This window comes from Chaetodon auriga, chromosome 3, assembly GCF_051107435.1.
Source record: "Chaetodon auriga isolate fChaAug3 chromosome 3, fChaAug3.hap1, whole genome shotgun sequence".
Classification (NCBI taxonomy): domain Eukaryota; kingdom Metazoa; phylum Chordata; class Actinopteri; order Chaetodontiformes; family Chaetodontidae; genus Chaetodon; species Chaetodon auriga.
The window spans coordinates 19,300,620-19,318,831 of NC_135076.1; the positions used below are offsets into that span (position 1 = coordinate 19,300,620).

Genomic DNA, 18,212 nt, shown 5'->3' on the forward strand with positions numbered 1-18,212 from the left:
CTTTATTGGTGTCTGTGAATGCTCTGTATGCGTTACTAACTGTATATATGTGTGTGTGTGTGTGTGTGTGTGTGTGTGCATGCGTGCACTGGTATCTATTAATGGATGCTGTGCCTTGTTTTAATGAGGCTGCCTAGATGGCCCAGAGGATGCTCGCTCAGTGACAGCAGCACTCTGCCGAAGAGACTATTTACATAATACTGTGTGTGCACACAGGCATGTCTGTGTGACTGAGACTGAATAAAAGAGAGGCAGTGAGAAAGAGGGGAATTTTGTGTTTGAGCATCATTGTGTGCAGTCTCTTTCTCACACATAAAAACCCTCCTTATTGTTATTCCACATTTTTGTACATGCCATCCCTCTCCCCATCTTTTTTTTATACTTCCTGTTGGCTTGTCTCACGGTGCTCGCTCCCCCTGAATTCTTATTCCAAGAAGCACCTTGGCCGTTTGACCACTCCCCCTTTTGTTCTCTTTTTCTCTCACACAGGCGGCACAAGGTTATTTACCTTCCAGCCAAGCTGAAAAACAAAAAGCTGCTCTTTGACAGCCAGTCAATGATGAGAAATGTCTTTTGTCTCATTATAAGTCTCGTATTGGACATGAAATTACGAGAATTTCAGGTCAAATGATATAAAATGTGGGAATTTACATGTGTTTGTGTTATTGGTATTACTTAAAAAATACTAGTTCCAAAAAAATGGATTTAAAAATGACAGAATACATAAATCTATACAACACAAAAATCTGTCAGATTTTTGAAATTGAATTTCCAGTGCAAACACTGTAAATGTACCTCTTACACTTACTTAGAGGGACATAAAAGCCGCGTGAAAATTGCTTAAATCGGTCTTTTTATAAAATGTAATATTTCAGCAAAAATTGCTAAAACTGAAAGTTATGACCATTGCTATAATTTTTGTCAGGTGTGTCACCAACAGGGTTCTGAATTCTCGGACACAAAGGAACAACCTTGCGTTACGGTCTGAACTGACCACACACTTTGCTGTGCACAGACCTGAATTACAGCATTTCCCTTCCGCCTCTTGGATGATCTCATTAACTCCTATTGAGTGTAAATTATTCTGTTTTATTCTCATTTTTTACGTTTCTGGCGTGCTCTCCCCTGACAGGCTTTCACCATTTCCCCTTACTTACTTCCTCTTGTGCCAACTCTGTACCTGTACGTTTTAATTAGCTTGTCAGAAGCAGAAAAACAACAATTCTAATGGGATCTACACACGGCAAACAACAGCCATTGCTGTTCCTGCGGTTTTCTTCATTTATTACTGTAATTGTCATGCATGTGCTGGATGTGAGGTAAAACAGGGGTCACCGTTGTGTCTTTGGGGAGAGCTGTTTCGGAGCTGTAGTCAGTAGCTGTGATTCTTAATGGACATTTGTAGTTTTTAAGATTTGCAAATTTACTAAGCATTAATACTTTTTATTAAAACACAATGCTTTACCTTGATAACTGGAGTCTGCCCATTTTCACAACAGTCTACTGCTGTAAGGCAAGCGAAGAGCCTTGCTTAAGGGCACCTCAGTGGTAGTTAAGGAAGAGGAGAACAATGCTTATTCACTTCCTCCACTGAGACGAGAGAGGAGAAGAGAGGACTGTATTTGTCCTTTAATCCTCACACTTGTTTGGCCTTGAGCTGCTCCTATGCTGGTTCTGGCTGGAGGGCTCTCAGACAAACGCATGGCATACTGATGAAGGCATGGCACAAACACTCTCACACACGCACATACTTAAGTGATAACTTGAAGAGGTGCTACTGAGAATGAAGTGTGAAAAGAGGAGTAGATTTGCCCATGATCATTTACCATCGTCTGTAACCAATTTCAGAGTGTGTATTCATGTGTGTGTGTGTGTCTATGTGAGATTGAATGTGTCGGTGTGTGTACTTTTCTTTAAGTGTGCACCGGCTACTCTTGTCCTTGAGTTTATACAATAGCATTGTAAGGAGGTGAGAGAGATGAGGTGGCAGTTGACCCCATCGCCCATAATTTTACCTAACAATACGTGTATGTGTGTGTGCGTTAACATGTATCCAGTGCAGATTACAGCGGTCTGGGAACACAATTCACTAACAATTCAAGTTTGGAATAACAGCAAGCCGTCAAGTTCAGGTTGTGAAATAGAACGGATGCTCTTCGGCTCAGATGCAGAAGAGTGGAGTAGGCCCTCTGTCACAGTTGAAGGTTGTGCTGAGAAGCACTCCTTTGCTCCGTTCAGTTTGGCTAGAGAAGAGGATGTTGGTGAACAAGGTTTGTGACACTGTACAAGCAGACAGCATTGATTTTCCTGCTGATCTGATCTGACCATCCATTGTTTTCTTGTTCCTTGTTTTGTGCTTTGCTTTGCGTAAATTCTCCATAACTATTCGTGTTTAATGTGGTCTGAAGTTGTTGCTTCAGGAGGCAGAGCAGGATTGTGTCTTCACAATCTCCTTGCTGTTTTCCAGCACTACTTTGTGGAAGGATAAGGTTGGTACCATCTAATTCTAAAGACCAAAACCAATATGTTAATAAGACTCTTAATACTGCCTGACTTTCCTACCTACCCAAAGCCTTAAGCCTATGTGTTCCTACTAATGACACAGTGTATATCTTTAAAAATGAAATTTGAAAGGTTAAGCAGCTTCCTTAAACAGCTGGGTACTGTAGTTTTAACCAAACATTACTCAAACACTATGGGTTTGAGACTTGGGGACTATTTTCAGTTGTGGACTGATACATGTTTTGTAATTTTTACAACAGCAGGATGATATATGTGGGTGTGTATCTCAAAATAAACTACAGTATGCATGTTTGTTGTAAAGAAGTGAAAATGGCACCCAGTGTAACAGTGTGGCTCATTGTTGTGTTTTTAATGGAGGGACAACAATGGAGGTCATAAACCTCTCCATTAAAAACAGAGGAACAAGCTATGCCAGGCTTTGGTAATATGGGTAACACTTGTTAACAGGGTGATTTAATTTTTTGGTTTTAATTAATAATAACAGTGTAGAATATCACCAGCTGGAAAAACTACTTTCAGAACAAATGAATGAACTTGTTTTAAATCCACACTACAACATACTACGTTATTTTTTTTTACTACTGTTGTGCCATATGAATGTGTTAAACCTTGAGAAGAGTTTATTTTTCTCCCATCAAACGTTATAACAAAACCTAACTTGCAATCTATGAAGCAAGCTGCCAGTCTAGGGAGTCCAACCTAATGACTGTCCTTTCAACCAGCCCCAGAAGCCTAGGCTACTTATCAACAGCCAGCCAGCCATACAGGCAACATTAGAGCACAATGTACTTACTAAGGTACAGCAATCTGTCTCTCTCTCTCTCTCTCTTTCTCTCTTTTTCTCACTCTCTTTTTCTGCTCTCCTTCTCCTCCACAGTAATCAACAGAGGCTTATGTAACTCTCTACCTGTGCTTATCTCTCTCTAACACACACCGACAGGCACATTGGCTGCCTTACTAATAACATGCTACCTCAATCTGGGGAGGGGGGAAACAGAGGGAGAGAGGTTGGGGAATGAGGAGCGAGTGCTGGGGGAGGGGCCGGGAGAGGCAGGAATGAAAGGGAGAGAGGGAAAGAGTGAGAACGAGGAGTGAAGAAGGAAAGGACAAAAGGAGAGAAGGTGACGGAGGAGAATGTTAGAGGTGACAGTAAAAGGATGATGATGAAAGGAAACAGTGCTATTCTTGCTTGCTCCTGCCCAAACAAAGCCGCTCTTTCTCTAAAACCCACTATCATTTCCCCAAACACTGACTGACTGACAGAGCGAAATGACTGCTTCTCTGAGGGGCCAGAGGAGAGTGGTGAGAAACCTGGCTGCTGGGTAATGAAAGAGACGCACTTTATTTTCAGTTTCATCCATCTCGTGCATTGTATTCTTGCAAGCAGGCCCATACACTCACCGAGATAGACACTTGCACCGATGCACGCATGCATAAGTAAAATCTTAAAATGTTTCCAGGTACTCCGCCGCTCCATCTCCCATTCTTTCATCTTTTGAGGAGCTATATTGTGCCAACTGTATCAACTGATTCGACTTGCCTTTCCAAAAGCTTTGTAACATGGCTGAGGCAGAAGTAAACCCTCTTCCTGCTGTCTTCTAATTACGGGGAGAAAAAACTGCAATGTCCTTGTTTTAAGTAACATTAGTGTGCCTGAGTGCAGATGGCGTTTGAAAAAGCAGCGAGAGGAGAGATGAAGAGACTTTGAAGAGAGGAGGTGCCCTGCGTTTTAGCCTTTGTCAGAGGAGAGCTTCAACCATCTGTCTGATGTGTGTGCGTGCATGTATCGATGTGCATATCTGTATGTGCCCGTGTGTGCATGTGTGTCGGCTAGTGCAGACACAGCACGCACTCTAAAGATTAGAGGGGGGAGAAAAAACAGGAGGACAAGAGATGGGAGATGATAGTACGAGTCAAGGGTGCAGTCATGCCACCTAGAGGGTGCACCTCTCTGCTCGTATTACCTTGACCGTTCTGTTCTCTGCTACTGAACAGGCGGAGAACAGGGATTCAGTGTGGTGTCAGTCTGAAGGGGAACATCCATTATTCAAGTGAAGAGAGGGGAGAATGTACCAACTGTATGGAGGAAGGGCAATTCCTTTGAGAGAAAATAGTGCAAACATGAGTGGTCTGAATGCAAGAAACCAAAGACCAATCTGTAGAGCCATCTCAGTTTGTGAGGAGACTTCTCCGGCTCCATTTTCTTGATATTGGAAAGACTACGTAGTGGCATTTTGCTGACCTTGAAATGCGTGTTGTTTTGGTATTTTTGTACCCAGCACAGCAGGTATGGCACAAAGGTGGAAGGAGAGGCAGAAAGAGACAGGAGGTCCATGCAGATGAGGCAGCACAGCGAGATGTTGGTATTTTGGTGAATACTTGCTTTTAACGTGCCCTGAGAGTAAGTGTGGGTCACATCACAAACATGATTTTTGAGTTGCCAACTTTGGTGATTTCACGGCTAAGAGCAAACAGTGTTTCACAGTACTGTGCAGCTATAGAGTAAGACTGAATAACCCAAGTAAACTCTTTTGATTAAACATATTGCAACTAAAAGTCACTTGTAAATCAACACAAAAATACAAATTCAATGTGACCATAGAGAGAATGCCACTAAAGCAGTCTGTACTGCCGATTGCTGGATGACCTTTACCACTATCAGTTACCAACATTGCTTTTAGAGTGAAATACGGATGTCCAATCTGCTGCTTCTAACTTCAAAAAAGCCCCACCCAGTGCAGTCTTATTATGTACGATAATGCATGCTGTGTATCTTGAATAAATCATACGCAACCAACACCAGGCGGCAGAATACTGTCACAATTGTCTACACATCATAAGCACATGAAACTGGTTAGTTATGACTTCCTGGAGACACTTTTGACTCTCTCCAATCTGTTCGTGTCTCTCCTGCTCTCCTCATCTAAAAATACCAAATTACAAGGGGCAATAGCTGTGTGCTGCCTGGCTTTCTTTCCAAGTAAGTTGGCAAAAGGCCTGCTTCAGTTATAACTAAAATAGCTTTGGTTACATTTTATGGAGTTGAGTCACGAAGCAAGTAATCTTCAGACAATTTTGGCAGCGGCGCCATTATTGTTGCATGTAAACATAATCAAAATTTTATAGCCTCCAAGAGAGTCAGTAACTGCACACAACAGTTTCTGTGTTTATAACTGATGCCACACCGCCTACCTGTGCGTGCCAGATACCTCGCTGAACTGCTGCAGCTCACAGACAACACTGCTGCTACTGCCAGTCATACCTTTTTATGCTGAGTGTGCTTGTTTTAATGGTCATCAATAATGAAGACTTAATGGAGGGATTCTGGCCGTCGAAATGCCAGAGGGCTTTTAAAGTTAAAATGGATACAGGAAGTGTTGAGTTTTTTTTAATGTCTGTTACATTCTACAGATGCAGACGTTGAAACTGTAGTGAAAGGTGTTACGTTGCTGGTATGATGTCAGTCTGACTATCAACAGATCATTTTCACTTCGTCTGTGCTTCCTGGGAACAGAGTGCTTCACGCAGTAAAAACAGACAACATGCCGAATCTGTAGATGAAGCCCTGCTGCAGCCACACCTGAGCCGCACTGCATACGTGGGCTGTGTGCCTGCTCTAACCCGTTAACACGGACGCCGAAATGAAAAGCAAGAGCTTCCACCGAGCACATGTGATGCTCAGGTAGGCGATGTGGCCCGGGTGTGAGTGCAAATGAAAACGTACAGCGCGTACCAAACACGACATGACTGGACTGTCAATACCTTCATGAAGAAAAATTCAACTTTAAAAGGCACATCATGTCCTTCTGGCAGCATGTCTTTGAGGCAGCACGTTTTGTGCATTGAACTTCTCAGACAATGTAATGTTTTTTTTTTTGTCTTGGAGGAGCAGGAGACAGATTTTTTTGTGAAAGTTCCAATATACAGAATCCAGCTTGGCAGTAAATAATACCAGAGCGTCTGAAAATCTTTCAAACATGGATGCCTCACATCAGCAAGAGCTCAAGGCAACTCATCCTTCATGTAATGCTATTTTGATCAGGAACAACTTCCCTATCAAACAACTATAGCTCAATGCCAGCTAACTATTCATTCAGTGGGCAAAACAAACCTGTTAGTAGTAATACCGGCAATCACCTTCTTGAGGCGTATGATACCTTGAATACCTGCAACTTGTTACCATGGGAATCTTTCCCATCGCTACCTTCCATCCCACATGAAGGGAAGTCGGCATCAGTCTTTTTACAGCCAATCCTTACACACACACTGAGCAGCAATTTAGTTTCACATCAGAGCCAGCGTTTGTAGAAGCCGAGTATGTGGATCGATTGTATTTGCAGTCATTGATCAGGTAAGCATTGACCTCTGCTCGCAGGTCCGGGATGGAGAACTAGGAATAGCCAACTATTGATCCGAAGCTGTCTCTGATATAATATCTGTTTCAAATTGAGGCGAGTCTAAACCAGCCGCCAGAGCACAAGATCACGGCCTGGCTGTCTTCCCTGAAGGTTAGAAAGAAAGAAAGGAGGGGGAATCCGTCCTGCACTATTTGCACCACTAAAGAGACTAAATATGCTTATCCATTCAGAAGGAATCGATGGGCAGAGGAAGAGAGAGAGTAGGGCGAGGGGACAGAGGAAGAGATGGAGAGATATCCTTGTCAAGTTGATGTTGCGTTCGCTCTCTGAGTCTCTGGGGCAATTTGCCAGTTTTAGTGGATTTTGTTTGAGCTGCCTCTGACTGTGAATGATGCTAACAGTGATGTTTTTAAAGTTTCTTCCTGTCTTTATGAACAGAAGAGTGACTGCAGGGTGCATCTTGTTGATGAGGTCATTTAGAGAACAGACTTCATGTTCCCAATTTAGAAGAGCAGGAGCTGGGGATCATCAGCCCATCTGCCAGTGGTCACTGGAGAACATCCGCTCCTTCAACAACTTTATGTACCATTGCTGTTTCTCTGTATTTCAGTCTGTGCATCGCTCTTCTCTACAGCCTGCTTCGTTGTGTAGACAATGTTTAGGTGTGTCACAAGTAGAAACAGTGACTCACTGAATGAATTAGATTTCAGGCACTGATTAGGTCCCTAATTTAATCAAATGGGGACACTGATGACCTGTGTCACGACTTCCAGGCACCATGATAAGGATGTCCTGTCAACACCATACAGTGAGACTTAAGTTTTAAAAGACATAACAATAAAGTGCACTGTAACAATAATGACTTCCTCTTCTGCTCAAGGGAATTTTTCAGCGCAACAATATTGGCATTAAGACGTCCTGAGGTGGACTATATGAACACCTCTTTTTGGACCATAAACCACTCTGACACACACCACAAATCTGTCGGTCTTTCTCTTCTCTGCCTCTCCTTTCTTGTTCTATACTTAAATTTTTGGCAGTCACAGGAGAGTTTTAATTTGCAGCCCATTTCTCTCTTAATGGCAGCAAGTGTGTGTGTGTGTGTGTGTGTGTGTGTGTGTGTGTGTGTGTGTGTGTGTGTGTGTGTGTGTGTGTGTGTGTGCGCATGCCTGTACAGTAACTGAAAGAAGAAAAAGATGAGTCAATGTTGCCAGCATACGACTCTCAGGGCCCTTCTAAAGTCCTCCATGTTTTTAATCACCAACAACTCTAACATCTAATTGATCATTAACATTTCTCCTGCTGATCCTTATCCCTCTGGGGACACCTTGCAGAACATCTCTAACATTATTATCATTTGTGTCTGTGTGTGTGTGCATATATGTGTGAATCTTCGTATATTTCATTTTTAAAGCAGGTATGTAGTTCGTAGGTATGGTGGTAGTCAGGACAGCAATTAATGTAGTGCAGGGTGTCAGCAGGCTCACAGTGCTTAAACACCTCCGACTCTGTTCTGACCCCTGATAAATCCACCATCTACACGCCACAGGGGAAAAACTGTGTGATAGCTGTGGTTCAAAAGAGACGTCAGCAACTGTTGTACCCTATTGTTAGTTGATTAAATTGAATGATTGTCCTCTTGTTGTGTTGCTTTTGTTGGTAGGTAAACCAACAGACAAAAGTAAGGCAAAGAAATGCACATGTTGTCACACCCACGTATCACCACTTGAACATGGAACCGTCAGCTGTTACTTATATAACAAATACACTGCGTGTTGTTAAGAGCGTTTTGGCTGGAGAGGGACATCAAAATTTAGTGGATCTAATGCTATTTAAGAGAGAAATGTGTGAACATTAAACCTTTGAGTGTCAGCTTTAAATGACAGGATGTGAATGGAACGATTATGTGAAATTATTTTCTCAGCTGAGCTTTTCCCTTTGATCTGGGTGTTTATATTATTTCCCATGGTGGAAACGAGCCGCCGCAGCTCTTTATCCAGATATGCTCGTGAGAACGCTCCACCACATGCCAGTCCAGAATGAACACATGGTGAACGCATCAAAACCAGTACCTGTGTTGAGATCTGTTTTATGGCTGGCATGTGGCTGTGGTTGAACAGATACGTTTTCTGTGGTCTTGCTGTGTGTTGAGTGACTACGTTGCTCTGTCGGGAGAAGCGTGGTGGTACGACAGGTCTGTTAGTAAATTGGATTGGCAAGAGATGTGTCCACTTCGTCTGAATTTGTGTTGCTGAGTGTAGAAATGGCCCTCTCTTTTTTTCCACCTCTCCCTACCACTGCCCTCCTCCCTCGCTCTCCCTTTGCTTCCTCCCTCTTCTCATTTCCTCTCCTTCCCACGTCTCTGTTCGTCCACGCTCTCTGTTACTTTCTGCCTCCTCCCCCCTCGTCTGCGCTCCGCTCTGTCTCCTTTTCCCCTCTCTTTTTGTTTCCCTTTCCTCTGCTCTCCCCTCTCCTCTCGCCCTCTCGCTCCTCATCTGCTCAGTGTGTACAGACAGGCGTGCACTTCACCGCCAGCAGTGATTTATTCTGCTTAGGCAAATGAGTGTGGCTTACAGCATGCTGCTCCCTTTCTGCTTCATCAGTACACATTGCACATAACACTGGAGCAGGTTGCAGCCTGTAGGCACACACACAACCCCTGAAATGGATCTAAGAGACACGCTGGAGGGGTTCTTCTGCAACACAATGGGCTGATGTGATTCATGCCTGTGTTTTGGATGTAGTGGAATGTGTAATTGAGCATGTATATTACACAGCTTGTGCCTCTCATGTAATCATTGTTTTTACCGCGGCGCCCTCAGCTGGGGCTGTGGTCAGAAAAATTGCATCTTGAGGTCACTCACTCACTCCCTAAGCAATGCTCGGTGGATGATAAGAATGAGAAATATGGTTGAAATCAATGTATGCCGACATTTAATAAGCCATTTTTTCTGATACTGGTATATATGAAAAGATGGTGAATGCATATAAAATCAATTCTAATATCTAATCCTACGACCCTGACTCTAAAAAAAAAAAAAAAAAAGTTGTTATGCTGTGTGAAACATAAATAAAAACAGAATGTAGTCATTTGCAAACGAACTGCGTTTGCCAACAACAGTTTTATGTAGTAACATCCTTTATCCAATCATGTGTTCACAAAGTGGTGAACCTCACTCCATCTTTGCATGTGAATGACTGAGCCTTTCCAGGATGTCCCTTTCATACCCAATCATGATACTATCACCTGTTACCAATGAGCCTGTTCACCTGTGGAACATTCCACACCTTTCCCAGTCTTTAGTTGCTCCTGACCTAACTTTGAAACATACATCAAATTCAGAATAAGCAGATATTTACAAAAATCAATGAAGCTGATGAGGTCAAACATAGAATATACTGTCACTGTGTTGTTTTCAATTGAGTATATGTCAAAAAGGATTTGCAAATGATCACATTTTATGCTTTAAACAGCGTCCCAGTTTTTTTGGAATCAGGGTTGTAATATATCCAATTGAGGTTTAATGGAATGAGTGTTCCACTGGTGTGTATCCATCAGACAAACATGTTCGCTCTCATGAAACAATTTCAGTAACTCGTGAACCATTTTGAATTGTTGTAAAACAACACGTGATCATAGTAGGAAAGGATTCTTCCTGTCACTACAGTTTCTTACGTCAGTGTTTTTATTTTGGTTTATTGTGGTTTACCATGATTCTTTCACTACAAACAGCTATGGGATCTTCTTTTGTCCAAATACTTCTGCTTTTCTTCACTGTATCACGATGTATGAACACATAGAGCAAGTGCTGTCACGTCATTTTTTGGCAGTGACTTCAATGCTTTTCTTGCTCATTTAGTCATTTATTTACACTATATTTATGCTAAGGTAAATGACGGAAGGTACGGTCCAGCGCTCTGTAGAATCAACACATTTAGTGTGAATATGACTGACACATGGTGCTAAAATAGACTGGAGACCTACAGCGTGTAACTGGCTACACTTGAGTTTACTATTTTACAGTTTCAGCAGACACAAGTGCACAGAAATGTGTCACTTGCAGCTGCCATCTTTGTTTGGCTGAAAAAATGTGTTGCTACTTGAGCAGCGGGTAAAAAAACCTCCTGTATTGTGCAGCACATAGAATATTTACTGGTCCAGATGGACGTGAGAGTATTTAAGGATTCTGGAAATACTTTCAAAACTGCAGCGTGTGAATTTTATTTATCCCTCTGAGAAGCAGTTACTCCGATCTGTCAATCAAATGTAATTATTAAAGCAAAAATCTCAAATTTAAAAGTGGGCCTCATATTACAGATGTGTCCAAACATCAAATATTCACGTGGCCACACAGCACAGGCAAAAGGCAGGCATTTAACAAACCATACAATCACACAGCAGTCACAGTGTGTCATTGTACACGTACACTGTGCTCAGGTGCGCTCTGTGTCTTGCTGCTCATGTGTGAAAGTGTGAAGAAAGAGGAGGCGCTGCCCCATGGATACCTGTGACCTGGTCGACGAGGATGCGGGAGGTGATGATGCGTCCGTACTGGGAGAAGAGCTGCTCAAGCTCCTTCTGGGTCATAGTCTTGGGCAGGCCGCTCACATACAGGTTGGCGTCACGGATGGAGGCTGAGCTGGGTCGCGCATATGACACCTGTGGGAACAGACACAGTCTCAGGGCTTGTATAAATAAATTGAGGCTCCAGTACTTTATTACTCATTAACATCCTGGGGAGATTTAAATCTAAACAAGATTAAAGTGTGAGAGGAACAGGATTTTGTGTGTGTGTGCGCGTTGGGGTGTGTGTGTGTGTGTTTTGGATCAGCAGGGGTGCGGGCCATTGGATCCACAGGGAGGAAAATGTGACTTTATTTTCTTGGTACACCTTGCCGTGGGGATTATCGTTGTCAGGAAAAGATTTAGCTGCTTAGAACACTGGAGAGATAACACTTGAGTCGTTTGCTGTGAGAGGCAGAGGAAACTTTGTTCCCTTGAGTAGAAACCACAGGTGTTTTACTTTGAAAGGACAGCTCAGGTAGCCAGGGGAACAGGATTAATAGTATTAGGACTTTGACCAAAAAAGCTCTTCATTCACCGTGTTGATTTCAAGCACTATTCTGAGTGAAATGTTCAAGAATGAAAAATGTAAGAGTTAACACGCCGTGTTTGCCGATGTCTTTTTTCAGTCGGCTTTTTAATGAACACATTAGCAATAAGCAAGTAACCAAAAGCCTTTTCAACAAGTGCCATTTAGCCTTGCAAACCATGAAGAGCGGATTTCACTGAGCTTTATTCAGCAGGTATACAGTACGTGTAAAACCTTTAACATACTCCACTGCAGAGCATCTGCACCTGTCCTGCCTTCTTCAAAGATTAGCGTTGGGAGTTAAGTTGTTTGCTGCTGCATCTGCTCTGATTTTTCATACATATAGTCCACTTTTTAAAGCACATGCATATATATACTCACACACACATGGACAAGCACATAAATTCATTACAGTCTTGCCCTTACAACACTCCCATGGTCTGCAATCTCACAGAGGGAATAAAAAGACTTCCTCATGTTATCACTCACCCACACAACTTCACCTCCACCACACATACATTAACACTTATGCACAAGCGCATATCTATTAACATACACACACACACACACACACACACACACACACGCACGCACACACGCATAGCTTTCATAGCTATTTTCCAGTCATTCACATTCTCCTACCTCGAAGATATACCATGTATGAATTTCATCTGTAATGGTGCAAATGGTGAGACCTGAGTAACTGGCTCGACTGTGCAGTGCAGCTCCCAGCTGAAGCTCTGAACAGTGAACCTTCACTTGTCAAACGTTGTCCCCAACATCCTCATATGTAGACCTGATTTTGCTCCAGCAAAAGTTGCGTAAATCCCATTACTACTGCTGCTGACTGGAGCAGCTTTCCCTTGCTGTACTTTCATTACCTCTGACATGTGGAGACATAAGCCATCAAATAAGGTTAAAGTCAGGCAAATATGGCGGATATGCAATCATATCCTTGAGCAACAGCATGGATATCTTGCTGAACTCTTAACGGTGGGAGAACGGGATTGGGAACAGCTGGCTTTCCCCATGTCTCACTTTCCTTTCACACATCTTCCTCTCTGGCCTCTCTGCTCAGCTCCTCTGTCTTCCTCTTCCTCTCTGCATCTCTCTCCTTTTTGCTGCCTGGGTCTTTTCCTTCTGCTTCCTTCCTGCATGCTGCCTCACTAAACCTTTTTCTCTCTTCCAGATTCTGCCTCTTTTTGCTCCTCTTTTCTTCTCTGTGCAGCTCTCCTTCATTTTCTCTCCTTGTCAGCCAACTCCAGATGTCTAATCCATCAACACCTCCTCAAGCTGTGAGCGGTATTGTGTACAAGTGTGGTGTGGTGCACGTGTGAAGCTCTGTGTGTGTGTGTGTGTGTGTGTGTGTGTGTGTGTGTGTGTGTGTGTGTGTGTGTGTGTGTGTGTGTGTGTGCGCGTGTGCGCGTGTGCGTGCGTGTGCAGGAAAGTTGGAAAAAGTGTGTGAGATTATGTGCATGCATGTCACTGTGAGCTCCTCTCACCTTTGGCATGCTGCTTCCCCTCACGCCTCAATAAGAAAGAAGCATCACTGACAAAATCTGAGGTGTCATGGTGGAGGAAACCGCAGCAGCGAAACCAACTCAAACACACTCCAGAGAGACACATCGCCCGAGAGCATGTGAATCTCTGGGCCAAGCGTTTCCTCACAAGTGTAGTGGCAGAGTGTGGGAAGGGTGTGACATGAAAGAGCGCCAAACTTAATTTTAGAATTACCGTATTGCCTTTTAATTTACCTTGTTACCTTTAGGGTATTTCAGTCTGTTGTGGAGAGAGAAAGCAAGGAAAGAGGGTAGTGGGAGGGAGGAAATGAAGTGTGAAAGAGCGATAGCGCCAGACAGAGATGCAGGGGTGTCTTCTGTCATTACGGAGACCGCCTTTATCTCACGAACAACTTGAGGCAACCTCTTGTGTCATGAGAGTGTGAGTGTGAAAATCTGTGAACTCTGCTGCTACACTCAATGAAGACCTCATGAATTTCACGCTTCATAAATAACCTTCAACTCTTTCCACGCTTTATGTTGGAAATGCCTATTTACGCTGAAGCCTCCATGTTGGCTGACCTGCTTTGTATTGTATTGCTCTTATGTGTTAAGAGCAGTGCTCTGGTAATTCACACCCAGTCTTTATCTTTTCCAAACACTTGTAATTGTTGCTCAGAGAGAGCCCTGATTTGCTCAAACTGTAGGTCGCAATGACCGAATCAGACATATGGGCAACACGCGCAAATACAGACATGATCCATAAACATGTCAAAGCACCACAGATCCCACCTCAAGCCACCAAAATGTACACACATACAACACGTGCAGAAAACACATTACACAAATCACATGTTACTCTCTTTTTTTCTGTGGGAGTTAGACAAGAGACAGGATGCTGTGCTGAGCCAAGGTCAGGTCGGGCAGGGATTCCCCATTCACAACTACGGGCTAATCCCATCCTATTAGATTAGATTACATTACAGTAGATCAGATTAGATCAGATGACAGAAAGCGAGAATCCAGGGATTACCACAGAGCAACAGATTACTGTCCATTTTAAAAGCAGCAGTATATCAGCAGGCACGGAGCAGAGGGGATGGTAGTAGAGGATGTGAGAGAGGAGAAAACAAGACCAGGGGAAAGGCTGATATGTTGATGCTAACATATGCAGAAACAACTGCTCGTGAGGTTTGATTTTTAGACAGTTTTCAAACATGTTTGGAGGAGGGACAGCACAGTGCTGGCACTGATTTATCTGTCTTACCTTTTTGACAGCCACCAACAAGCCTGCACATTAGTCATGCCATTAAAATGCAATAACGGAGCCCTCAATTATTTTGGAAAACATGCGATGATTGACATGTTTCTTCCCTTTCACTTAGATGTGTGTATACATATATATTTAATTTCACCTTTACATGTTGACATTTAGAAAGTAATTAGCATATCAGCCATAGTCACAAGCGTTTTAATGTGTCTCTTTGATTTAGATGGTCTTTTTATTTCGGAGGCTCATGCATGTTAATCCCATCTTGCCCTCCAACTCATTCACAAACAGCATCACTACCTAAAAGGGCTTTAAGAGAGATGAAAGCAGCCTTAAACTTTAGGTTTACCATGACCCCCACAACTTTCTAAAATTGTTTTGATTTGATTAATTATCATGAAGCAATTCGTTTTTGTACTTTGCAGTAATGCTTTTCAAATATTTAGCTGCGTATGTGTCATGGAGACAATTATGCTCTGTTATAATTAGACTTGTTTAGCCGGACACAGTGTCAGTTACCTTGATCGTTTTGGTCTGAAGTCTGAGTCCATTTAACGTGTTGATGGCTTTCTCTGCGTCCTTTGGATCGATGTAGTTGACAAAGCCGTAGCCCAGGCTCTGTCCTGAAATGCCAGAAGGAGGGAAAGAAAAGCTTTTAAAATGTTATCTCGATTCAATAATTCTGTTGCTTCAATTTGCTCACTGACAACAAGGAAACATCTTAATTTATACTCATCATCCATGCTTTGAGGGGAGATAGAGAGACCCTCATTATTATAGAATAGAAGGATAAACAATTTGTAGGTTTAAATTTGACATATGGTACCATATTCCCTACTGATTCATAATTATACTCTCTTCGAATGCATTGAATCTTGCATGCTGTTTTTTGCTGATAATAAGGGGAGAGGTTTAAGTTTAGACTCCTCAGTCGTATGGCCGTGCGATTCGTTGACCAGAGTTTGATCCCTCCTGAAGCTGAAACTGATACTCAGCCCTTGCTCCCATCCACAGACACCCTCTTGGACATCATGCATCTTTTCCTGGGAAATCCTTTGCAACATCTCTTCATCACCGCTGACAAGATCACAGTGACTCCTGCCTCGGAGCACAAAGAGTCTCGGTATGACTTTTGTCAACTGTGTGTCATGTGAAGCCTGCTCTGTTGCCACAACCCTGCAGATTTGTGCTCCACAACATGTGATGGAGGAGACAGCTGCTTTATAGGTCCTTTTACCCCGAACTGAAATATATTCACTACTACATTTAATAAAAATTTAATACTTAAAAAGATCAGCATAAGATCATTCAAGAGATAATACTGGTCAAATAACAGTAGAAAAAGGTACAGTTTAAAGGGTGATTCTGGTATTTTTAAAGTTGGGCTGTATTTTATATTATTTTGGAGTCTAAGTGACTATACAATAGTTTGGATCAGACCAAACCCCTTTAAAATGTCACCCCATTTCAAGGCTGCCACCTGAGGTGATCCACTGGACCAATTTCAGAAATTTTTGTACCTATTACAGTCTCAGGTTTAAAAATTTTGGAATTACCTGTTAACAGGTATAAAAAAAAAAAAAAGAAAAAAAAAATGACATCATTACCCAATATGTCATGACAATAATCTTATTGACTAGGAAATGTGTTGTAGATGAAGACTCTGATCCTTGCAGTCCTCATTGTTGCTTGCTCATTATATTGGTGATCTCTGAGCTTGAGAAAATGTTTTCGACTGCTGCATTTTCTTTAATTTGTTCAAGATAGAGGCATCAACGCCTGAATGCATAGAACATGCCATAAATTAAACTCAGATATTCCCTGAAATGCCCCTGCAAATATCACAGTAAGTACAACCAACATATTTGTTACTGTCTTTCAGCTGTGCAAAAAGAGAGAGAAAAAAAATACCACCCCCATTTCGCTCTAAGCTCAAAGTGTCTTAGATAGCAGACTCCCTTTGAGTGTGAAGCAGGCCTGACATCTCCCAGTGTTTCCCCGACAGATCAAGCCTTTCAACAGGCGTAGGACTTTAAGAGGACGCCTCCAGCCATCAGGGCCTTCAGTCGGCTAGTTTTCAACAAACAGCCCCTATCCACTAACACCACACACAAGCACAAAGAATCCCAGTCAGTTTAAGAGGAGCGGCATGCACATATTCACGCTAATGGGAACAGACAGCGGTTAGTCAGAGACAAAGTGAATCACAAAATATGGAGCATGGCTGTTTCACAAAATAAATACATTTGGGCTATGGATATCACAGCGCAGAACAGCTCAGCAGTGAGCAGTGGAAGGGCCAGGAGGGACTTGTAGTCCTAACATCAAACAGCTGATGATTTTCTCTTCTTCTCTCCTCTCCTCCCTCTTCTCCTCTGGATTAACTGTGGATTATCAGACTCTCTCTATTGTTAATTAAAAACCTGCCATCCTGAAGAGACTACTGCTATTTATAACTAACCCCCTTCTCCTCCTCCTCTCTGACTCTTAGCTGACATCAGGTGTTAAGTTTGTCAGTTTAAATATAACTCACGAAATCATTCTTTGTGGCTTTGCTCCTTCATTAAATAGCGTGCACACAAAAGAGACCACAAATAATCAAGAGAAGGGGACATGTGGCAGAAGCAATTCAGTGAATGAGTTGAGATAAACATGCATGTAGCTTTAGTTTGACATGGGCCATAAGTGGTATATTTGAAGTATTTCCCCCAGATAAATATGGTAAATAACAAAAATTTCAAACTGTAACTGGTCATACGTGCATTTATTCAATTTACACTGACACTTTAAATTCCAGATGGGTGCAACAGCTGAGAGCCTCCTGCTTGTGACGCTCCTCTCTGGTGTTTGCCATCTCTCCCACCCTCGCCTCCCACTTACCCATCACCTCCCGCACCTCTCTCCCTCATCTTCAACAAGAAATGTGAGGTTCGACAAGCGCAGCTACCAGAGGGTTAGCTGAAAATGAAGTGTGCTGGCGAAGAGCACTCATGCAGGGCAATCGAAATGGGCTGACTGGTGCTTAATGGTACCAAGACTCTTAGCACTCATGGAGTAGTCAGGCAGCCAAATGGGGGCAAACTGGCAGCCATGGACGCTACTGCTGTGTGCAGCCTCACTGTAGGTTCAGCGCCTATGTGTTTGTGTGTGTGTGTGTGTGTGTGTATTGGAATATGCACAACTTAGTATGCAAGTCTGGGCATGCGCATGAGTCAGCAATGAATTGTAGTCTTGCAACAAACATAATGATGTATTTGCTTTGATTACAGGTCTGATGAATGTGGTTTTTGGCTACAATGATGTAAATGATGCGTTTATGTAAGTTTGCATTGAGTGTGTACGTTGTATGCATGGGGAGCTTAGGCCGGTATTGGCATATGTGCCCACCCCCGCTCTCTTCTTCACTCCCTCTTTGGCAAGGCAGAGGGCCTCCAGGGCTGGAGGGAAGAGGGTGGGAGCGAGGTTTGCT

General features: G+C 42.8%; 1 protein-coding gene across 15 annotated transcripts in view; it reads right to left on the reverse strand.

Moving 5' to 3' along the window:
* elavl4 (ELAV like neuron-specific RNA binding protein 4) overlaps nt 1-18,212 on the reverse strand; it is a 72,382-nt gene that overhangs the window by 11,098 nt on the left and 43,072 nt on the right. For 9 of the 15 annotated variants that reach the window (XM_076726011.1, XM_076726005.1, XM_076726015.1 and 6 more), the window contains 2 exons: nt 15,263-15,366; nt 11,388-11,541 (listed from right to left, as the gene is read on the reverse strand). In XM_076726011.1, coding sequence (XP_076582126.1) covers nt 11,388-11,541; nt 15,263-15,366 — 258 coding nt within the window. Of the gene's footprint in view, nt 1-11,386; nt 11,542-15,262; nt 15,367-18,212 lie in introns of all 15 variants that reach the window. The other 6 variants (XM_076726004.1, XM_076726013.1, XM_076726002.1 and 3 more) reach the window with 1 other exon arrangement.